Consider the following 10,019-nt stretch of genomic DNA (forward strand, 5'->3'; position numbering starts at 1 on the left):
TGTCAAGTGAGCTCCGTATATCGGTATCCACTTGAACACGGAGCTCAATTGAACCTGAATTTTAACATGGGCGGAGTTCACTTAATGCCGTAGATATATATATATATATATATATATATATATATATATATATATATATATATATATATATATATATATATATATATATATATATATAACAAGCGAGTCTTCTACAGCTGGCGCCGCTTCTCGCATCCTAATTTCCAGCGTTTTCTGTCGAAGCATTCTTCAGTTGTTAGATGTCTGGCGGTCATTGCATCGTCGACATCGTGTCTCCAGGATCGTCTTGGTCTACCTCGTTTTCTTCTAGTTGGCGGAATCCATTCTTCTATTTTTTTTTGGCCATCTATTTTCAGGCATTCTCTGAAGGTGTCCATACCAGTTGTCTTTTGGCTTCGATTGTGTCTATTATGTCTAGATCGATTTCCATTTCTCTCCGAATATCTTGGTTTTTCACCCTATCAAGTCTAGTGAGCTGGCAACATCGTCTCCAGTAGTTCATTTCCATGGCCTTAATTTTTGATTTGTTTCTTTGGTTTATTTCCCAGAGTTCGGCGCCGTACAGCCCAATACTTTCTATTATTGTTTTATAAATTCTTCTTTTATTTTCTTTTGTTATTTTTTTATTCCATAATAGTCCGTGTAGTTGTCTGGTGGCTGACCTTGCTTGGTCAATCCTGGAGTGTATTTCTTCGCTACTTCCTGCTTTTGATGTTATTTGGACTCCCAAGTATTTAAAATTGTCTTTTGGTTTTATAGTTTCCATTTCGATGTGTAGGCTTTCTGGTTTTTCTCCTACAAGTAAGTACTCCGTTTTTTGTATATTAGTTGTGAGGCCCCATTTGGTATACTCGTCTTCCAGTTTTCTAAGCATGTAGCCTACATCACTCTCGTCTTCAGCTAGAATGGCTTGGTCGTCAGCGAAGTGTATCGTGTACAATCTATCATCTCCGATTAGGATGCCCATATTGCAGCACTTTCTTCTCCACACTGAGAGTGCCTTATTTAGATATATTTTGAAGAATGTAGGTGCTATGCAGCAGTCTTGCTTTAGGCCCTTACTAATAGGAATTTCTCTAGTTAATCTATTTCCAGTTTTAATGTTTGCCGTCATATTTTTGTAGAGCTGTTGTACTGCTTCTATATTTTTTTTTGCGTATTCCTTGTTTTTCCATTGCTACCCAAAGCATTGAAAGTGGTACACTATCGTATGCCTTTGTCAGATCTATAAAGACTATATGAGTTGAAAGGTTGTGGGCTAATCTTTTCTCGATAACTTGCTTTAGAGAGAATATACTGTCCATACAGGATCTGCCTGCACGAAAGCCATTCTGTTCTTCAACATCTGTCATCTCTTTTTCAATTTTGTTTTTTATTATTTTTCCATACAGTCTTGAGAGTGAATTTATGACACTTAGCCCCCTGTAGTTTGAACAATTCTTTCTATCTCCTCACACACACACGCAGTGATCAACCCTGCCCCTAGGAACATGTGTATACCAATCTAAGAATGGGATCCACATGTCCGAAGATCAAACCGGTCTCACCTCGCTAGTCGAAGTGGTACCTATCTGACCCCCAGGTTTTTCCTCCACCCCTCCTCATCGTGTGACTTACGTGAGGAGGCTTATGATCTGAGTGATTGAAAGTTACTTAAGGTGTCCTGGGTAATGGAACACCCTCTGTTTTTAATTACTGTGGTTATGCCACCTAACTGTAGGGGTAGCCACATCTAGGCTTTTCTCCCTATTTACTTTACTGACTCTATTGAAGTTACTCTATCATGACTTCGGGACTTGAGTCCCTAAAACAAAAAGAAAAAGCGTGTGTTCCGACCATAGAGCCCCCAGCCGTGGCTGACGACTCTATGTTCGGAAAAGAGTGTGTGCTCGGTCACTCGGCCGCCGATTTGGCAAAATAAATTTTGTTCTCCTCGCCGGTCGAGCACCCGAGTGGGGTCCGGCCACTGAGCCCTTGTATGCCGCACAAGACCTCAGTGCTCGGATTTCGCGAGAATATCAGTATTCACCTGATCCGCCTTAGGGGCCTAGTCCGTTGTAACGGTATATGTGGAGCCTGATGGGCCCTCCATATTTGGTCAATGAAGTGAATTTACGAAAAAGTGACAAATGTTTAAGTACTGGATGAATCCGAGTGATTCAAATAGTGAGACCGTTTTATATATTTTTTTGTTTTTTTGTTTTTTGTTTTTATTTTTTTTTTTTTTTGTTTTTTGTGGACTTCCTTGGAGCTTCGGAACTATAATATGCCTGGGTCCCAATTCTTTCCTTTTTTTCCTTATCCTATTTGTGTGCGTGTGTTGGGGTGAGCATTCCCAAGTGTATACTGCTCTCACTCACCCCGGTGTATATTGGACTTAATTCTACCTAAAAAACCTAAAAACCTAAAAGAAAAGCGTACCCTCTCGCCAGAGTGTTTTTTTGGTTGGTCTCCTATTTATCTTGATCTTGATGTTATGACGACTATGCACCATTGCATCCTTTGATTATTCGTTTGGGTTCTCCCTATATCTTGCAATTTGCTGTTTTGGTCTTCTGTGTACCGTCCTGATGTTTTCGTTGTAGTTTGTCAGCTCTCTTAGCATCCTACTAGGGTGGTTTGTAAGTCCGTTGAATATATCGTAGGCTCTTTCGTCAAGCGTCCGTAGTATCCTGGTTTGTCCTGAGTCTCTGAATACGTACCTTAAAGGTACGTATTTTGGTATTTTTAGTGCATCTCGAATGATTTGGTTCTGAGATCTCTGAATCTTCATCCTGTTTGACTTGCAGGTATGTCCCCAAGCTGCCGAGGCGTACGTTAGGACTGGCATGATGATGCTGTTTGCAACCCTGATTTTGGTTTTAAATCTAAGTTTGCTTCTTCTTCCTATGAGCGTTGAGAGCTGACTTTTCAGCGCTTTGGCTTTATATACCTGTTGGTTGATATGTTCTGTGAATGTTAGCTTCTTATCGAGTAACACTCCTAGGTATCTTGCCTGGTTGGTCCATTCAACTGGGGTGTTGTCTATCGTGATTTCTCGGTTTGGTACACTTTTTCTATGACTAAACATTACAGCCTGAGTTTTGTCTGGGTTTAAGGCTATTTTCCATTTTATGCACCATCGTTGGAATCTATTTAGTGCTCTTTGCAGATGATTAGCTGCATGATCCGGGTTTCTCCAGCTAACCGCTATTGCTGTATCGTCTGCGTAAAGACTTAACAGAGATCCGGGTTCTGTTGGCGTGTCGGCCGTATAGATGGTGTACAGGTATGGTGATAACACAGCACCCTGAGGCACACCCGCTTCCAGGGTTCCGACTTCAGACAGGGTTGCCCCTATTCGAATTCGGAACCTTCTGTTAGCAAGGTATGACGCAAGGAGACATGTCATCGCCTCGCTGTATCCCAATGAGTTCATTTTAAAGATGAGTCCTTTGTGCCAGACTCTGTCAAATGCTTTACTGACGTCCAGAAATGCGGTTGCTGTGTAGGCCTTTTCGTTGAAACCTTTGGTTATAAATTCCGTGAGTCTTAATGCCTGTAGTTCACAGGAGTGTTCACTTCTGAAACCGAATTGAGCTTCTGGAATGGTGTGTAATGCTTGAGATTCTTCATTCAATCTTTTTAGAATTACTCTTTCCGCAATCTTGCTTATAGATGATAGTAGGCTGATTGGTCTGTAATTTTGAGGAAATGTGCCATTTTTCCCTGGCTTTGCAATCATGATTATGTGAGCTTCCTTCCATCTGTCTGGAAAATATCTTAGCTTCAGCATATTGTTTATGATGTTGGTAATGTAGACAATAGCTTTTTTTGGTAGGTTTTTCAGCGCCCTGTTTGTGATGTTGTCTGGACCAGGGGCTTTTTTGGCATTGGTCTGCTTTATAAGTTCTTTTATTTCTTCGGGAGATGTATGAAGTATCCCTATTCTGCCTTTTGTCCTTTTTAGTCTTCTTGCTGTCCTCTCTACCTCTTCTTCGAAGTCTATATCTTCGTTGGGGTGTTCGTTGTTTCTACACGCCCTTTCTATTTCGTCTTTTAGGACTTCTGCTTTTTCTATTTCTGTGTAGACAATCCCGTTTACTCCGTGTAGAGGGGGTATGGGTTTTTTGTCTTTACGTAGAATTTTTGATAGTTTCCAGAACGCAGATTTGTTTGGATTTAGCTCTTCGATATAGGAGTCCCAGCTTTCATTTCGATGATTTTGAAGTTGTTTTTTCACTTCCCTGTCTAGCTCATTTGCAATCCTTTTGTCTTCTACCGTTCTTGTGCGGTAGGCTCTTCTTCTTTTGCGGTTTTTCTGTTTGATTAGGTTTTTAAGTTCTGTGCTTATATCCCTAAATCTTCCTTTTTGTCTGGTTATTGTTTCGGTTTTGGAGCTGGCATCGATAGCATTGTTAATTGTTTCCTCTAGTTTTATTACACTGTCCTCTAATTCTGTTATGTTGTTGATTGTGGGGATATTACCGATGTTCTGGCTCACAATTCTTCTGTAGTTAGGCCAACTAGTCTTTTTCCTGTTGTGGGGCTGCAAATAGTTTGTTTCTATTGCGCCCAGGGTCAGTACGATTAAGTTATGTGTTGAATCGCCTTCGTTAAGAGAGTGTATCTCATATTGTTGACCCACGTTGTGTAGGATTGCAATGTCTAGATGAGTGGGAAGTTGTCCGTGAAAGCATGTCGGTTCAGTTGGTCCGATCACGTACGTATTTGGTCTATTTTCCAAGTGGTTGCATAGTCGTCGTCCGTTATTATTGGTCGTCCTGTCGTGCCAATTGGGAGATCTCGCATTAAGGTCTCCTATTATTATTGTTGGCTCTTCTGAGTTTAATATTAGGCTCAAGTCTTCATCTAGGATCGGTTCATTTGGTCTGACATATGCAGACACTATTTTTAATGAGTCGTTGTTCGCTTTTATTCTTATGAGTGTGGCTTCCATTGTGACCAGTCCATCTGGTGTTGGGATGTGTTCGTGTTCGATTTCTTTTTTCACAATTATGGCTGTTCCACCTGATAGTGCTCTGTGATCCGTCCTGTAGATATCGTAGCCGGGAAATTTTGTTTTCTTCCTTTCCACTAATTTGGTTTCTTGTAGGGCTACGATATCGAGCTCTAATCTATTTATCATTTCGTCCAGAAGGTTGATTTTTTTGGATAATCCGCCGGAGTTCCATGACCCAATGCGAAGATCTTCCGTTTGGTGTACTAACATTTCTGACCTATGTTTCCTATGGCTGTCATTACTTGTTGAACTTGATCTAGCATGCTAGTGACATGTGCCATTTTAGCATTTAGATCGGCGTTGAATTTTGCTATTAGTGCTGCTGCTTCGTTTGTGGCAGTGTTTTCAGTGGGTACGCTTTCAGGCTGTTTGGTAGCCTGAGCGTAGCTGACTCCTTTGTTGGTATTGTTTGCGCTGATTGGCCTTGCCCTTGGTTGTTGTGGGGCGGCTTTCTTCTTTGGAGCTCTTGGGCATCCGCGGTAGTTTGCTGTATGCGCTTGCTCGCAGTTAGCGCATTTTGGGTCTGTTTCTCTATCCTTTTCGCATTCGCTACTAAGGTGATTTCCTCCGCACTTGACACATCTAGATCCACAGTGGCAAGATTTGGAACTGTGGTAGAAGCCTTGGCAGTTGAAACATTGGATTGTTTCCTGTCTTGACTTCATTTCGTCTTCAATGCTGATCCTCATATAACATAGGTCAGATATGTTTTTGATTTTGGTGTCCTCTTCTGCTTTTATTGTGACTAAAAACATTGGAAGAGGTTTCTTGTCCGGTTTTCTGGAGATCATATTTACAACCTTGGTGGCCTCCACTCCTTTGCTTATTATTTCATTTAGAATTAGATTCGTATCGGTTTTTGCCGATAGTCCTCTAATGATGACTCTCTTCATTTTATCGGTATCAATAGGATACGCGATAAAATCGATCTTTGGTGTGTAAGACTCTAGAAGTCTTACCATTTTCAGGTAATCCTCCCTGGTCTTAGTCTGGATGACTATAGACCTTCCAGATCTGGCAAATTTGTTTGCCGAGATAATCTTCATGGATGCTGCTTGCTGCAGTATCTTTTGGTGTTCTCCGACTGATTTTAAAATTATCGCCGGTGGTTTCTGTTGTTTTGGAGTGGAGACCACTTCGGGTGTGATCTCTGGGGTCGCTTTTCCTTCAACTTTTTTGGTTGGAGGTTGTGACTCCATGTTGCCAACATTTTTGGTAGGAGTTTGCGCCTCCTTTTTCTTTGCATCAACTTTTTTGGTAGGAGGTTGCGACTCCTTTGTCGTTGATTCTTTTTTATTTTCAGGAGTTTGTCTGTTCTCCTGCCTTGATTTTATTGTTTTTGACATTGCCTCTTCGTTTCGCTTTTGGATCAGCTGGGTTTGCTTTTCCGCAGCGCTTTGTCTTGGTTTTTTTTCGACTGTTTTCCACTCGGTGTTGCAGGTGGAGTGCCATTCGTCTTCAGCTTCCAGTTCCATCGCGTCGTCACTAGTGGTGATTGGTATCACTGTAACTTCTTTTTGATTTGCTTTTTTCGAATTCGTTTTTTTCACCGAATTCGACTTAGCTGGTTTTTCTTTAGGTGGTTCTTGGATAGCCTCTGCTTTTTCTTTAACGAGTTTTGCCTCGTTGCGTTGCTGAGTTAATGCGTCCATTAACTCGAATATCTTGTCGGTGAGTCTCTTGACCTCCCGATCTTTCTCCTGATTTTCTCTTCTTAGCTCGTTTAGCTGGCTAAGAAGTTTTTCTTCCCTGGCACGCATTTCTCTTTTCATCTCTTTCATTTGTTCGGTCAGTGCATTGACTGACCTACTTAGTTCCTTTGCTCTTTCTATGGCTTCCATTTCTTTTGCTTTTTTTCTTTCTTCCTCGTCTTCGTCTACTTCTGGGGCACGCTGTCTCTTCAGCTGTTTAGGTGCTTCCATCTCGACGTTGTTGTCGTCTAGGGGCGGGGCTACGGCGTTCAATGGTACGTCCGACTCGACGTTCAGATGGTCGTCCGACTGAGCGTTCAGCGGTGCGTCCGACTCAGCGTTCAAAGCTTCGTCGGGGATGGCTGCGTCCATATCATCTTCGCTGTTTTTTTCGTCCTCGGACTCGGGCGAATAAGAGGAGTCGTCATCGGAGGTTGGTAAATTTATCAAGGGGTCGTTTAGGCTAGCTGTGAAGTTATTGTATAAATCTATTGCAGCTGAGACACTTGGGGTGGATGACTGGGGCCTGTCATCTTCTTCTTCTTCGCATGTTGCCACCTGCGTGACAACATTATTTAGGGGAGGGCAGTCACTCATATTGCCGTAAGGCGGTGAACATAGGTTCAAACAAGATTAAGAATTTACTACTTGGTAGACTCTGTTTTTTTCTCTCTGTCAAGCCGCTGCCTGACAGTTTTCCTGGGTGTCGTCCCAGCAACCTCGCGGTAGTTCACTCCCTGATTTCTCAGGGAGGGATCCTCTTGCCGTTTCTCTCACCTCAGAGGCAGGGGCCGTTTCTGTCCGACTTAGATTGCAAAAAACTAAGCCTTACAGTGTCATCCCTGTCGACCCACTGAGATGAACCCGAATTTTTCGTGAACACGAAGCTATCAAAAGCCTCCTGCGAGGAGCCTATAAAGGCAACCCCTCGAGGTTTAACTTAATGACGGCCTCGCATCCACTCTTCACTTATTTGTAAACAAGTGCCTGTGTCACGCACGGTGTCTTACACACCGGGAGCTGAGAAGCTCCGTTGGCAACAGGTCAGTTGTCCCCACCTAAGTACACTTCGCTGACTCGCGTCCGTATCGTCCGACTGCTATAGCCGAACTCTACTACTGATTACTGATCATTTTCTATCTCCTTTTTTGTAGATGTTGTTAATATGTGCTTTTGTCCATTTGTTGTATGTGTTAATATGTAGATTTTGCATAATTTCTGCATAATTATGGCAATTTTGCCAAAGTGCTGGATCTTTAAAATTAAGTAAATCCTTTTTTTTTTGATCTGAAAAGAAATAAAAAAAACTTATTTGTCATTGTCCTGTTTTAGTTACCATTTGTAAAGGCACCGTTATCTTTTTGCATTTTAGCCTCATTACAAAAAATTTAAATATAGCTTACCCGAGTTACTGGTGGTTGCTTCATCATCTAATATTTTTGAAACAGGTGAAACTAAGTGATCTGGCAGTGATTCTGAAGTCTCCAAAATAGGTTCATGTGGTCTAATATGAATATATTTATCACTATAACACTAGAACTAGGACCGGGTTGGGAAATATTTGTAGTGTCGTCTTCTTGATTTCCATCCGTTGTAAAAAATGCTGTCATTTTGGGAATACCTTTCAAAAATTTATTTTGCCTTTCCTGCTTTTCTTGTTTCCTTTTACACCAGAAAGATTCTAGTTGTTTCAGCCCTTCCATATTTTTCTATTGAATATTAATTATATTAATATTTCATTTACAGATTATAATTACCTATACAGTTTCAATTGTAAAACAAACCTCTTACCGTAGTTTAGTTCTACGTTTGTACGTTTGTTTGTTTTATTTTACCATAACCATATAATTTCGGAACATCACGCGCTTCGTTCGTACCGCCCGGAAACCTTCAACCGCCCGGTGCTACAGCCCCGAAAAGACCCCTGGTTAAATCGACGCTGATCAGTGGCTCTGTAACATCATCTATCACTATAACATCAGCTGTTATGACTAGTTGAGAAGCCTACGTACGTTTATTTCTTCCTTCCAAATTTCACTATTTATATAATATACCGTTCAAAAGATACGAGGAGACTTTTGTCTAGTACTGTATACATATACTTATTACATATATTGCCTATTTTTTAGTTTGCCATGTGATATGATTTCGCCAAGAATGAAAAACTTCTTAACAGAAATGTTGAATATTGATCCATCAAAACGACCGTCTTGGGCAGAAATCAAGAAATTTATGTCATCCTTTGTTTAGAATAAGTTTTTTTTAGAATAAGTCCAAATATTAAACGTAAAATAATTCATAAAACTTTCCAGTATTTTTTATTCCTAATATTGTATTATTGTAATTATCAAGCAGAATAAAATGTTTTCATGACGATACCTTTTTTCTATGTACAAACATACCTGGCTTATTCGATGAAAAGGAAAAATATTGTAAACAAAGTATGTATGATAGTGAGTAGGAGCAGTCAATTGTTCGACAGTTATTTCGACAGACTATTAATGTTGATGGAGACCCAAACAACGAGTTACAGTACAATTACCGCTACCATCCAATAAATTCTACCACGTGGATTCAACACGGGGCTACCGCTTGAACATTCTGACTGAATTGCGTAGTATTGGACAGCAAGATGACCTTCAACAAGAATCCAATACATGACACTAGTATCGCAATAAACGGTACCCAACTCGAAAAAGTAAGCGAATACAAATACATGGGAATCTTCATCAATGAAAAAGGTGATCAAAATCACGAGATAAAAAGACGTAGGTATTGAAATTGCCAGGTCTACCTTTATAAAAATGAAAAAATTATTTTGTAATCGTGATAGCTACGAACTAGAATGTTAAAATGCTGTGTATTCAGTACTTTGCTTTACGGTGTTGAGGCATGGACTCTTAAACAAAGGAATGTTAAAAATCTTGAAAGCTTTGAGATGTGGTGCTACCGCGGTATACTAAAAATAAGTTGGGTGGATAAAATTACAAATGAAGAGGTAATACGCAGAATAAATAACGATCCAGAAGTTATACTGAATATAAAAAAGAGAAAACTTGAATACTTAGACCACCTGATGAGAGGACAAAAGTACACATTCATGCAAAGAAAAATACAAGGACGCAGAAATCCAGGCCGTAGAGGAATGTCCTGGATGAGAAATTTAAGAGAGTAGTGTGGGTGTACCACTAACGAATTATTCAAAACAGCAGTAAATAAAATTAGAATCGTCCTAATGATGTCCAATCTCCGATAGGAGAGGCACTCAAAGGAGAAAAGAAGGACAGCAAGATCAGCAATTATAA

At 40.5% G+C, this 10,019-nt stretch overlaps 1 protein-coding gene across 5 annotated transcripts in view; it reads left to right on the top strand.

Annotated features, from left to right (window-relative positions):
- The window catches only part of LOC140450957 (ephrin type-A receptor 4a-like), a 132,279-nt gene extending 123,189 nt beyond the window's left edge, over positions 1-9,090 (top strand). For 4 of the 5 annotated variants that reach the window (XR_011952025.1, XM_072544669.1, XM_072544660.1 and 1 more), the window contains one exon: positions 8,844-9,090. Coding sequence is in view for 3 of the 5 variants with exons in the window: in XM_072544660.1 (XP_072400761.1) it covers positions 8,844-8,964 (121 nt within the window). In the remaining 2 variants the exon portion in view is untranslated. The remainder of the gene's footprint in view (positions 1-8,843) is intronic. The other variant, XM_072544665.1, reaches the window with a different exon arrangement.
- The last annotated feature ends 929 nt before the right edge of the window (positions 9,091-10,019 follow it).

This window comes from Diabrotica undecimpunctata, chromosome 1 (assembly GCF_040954645.1).
Source record: "Diabrotica undecimpunctata isolate CICGRU chromosome 1, icDiaUnde3, whole genome shotgun sequence".
NCBI lineage: Eukaryota > Metazoa > Arthropoda > Insecta > Coleoptera > Chrysomelidae > Diabrotica > Diabrotica undecimpunctata.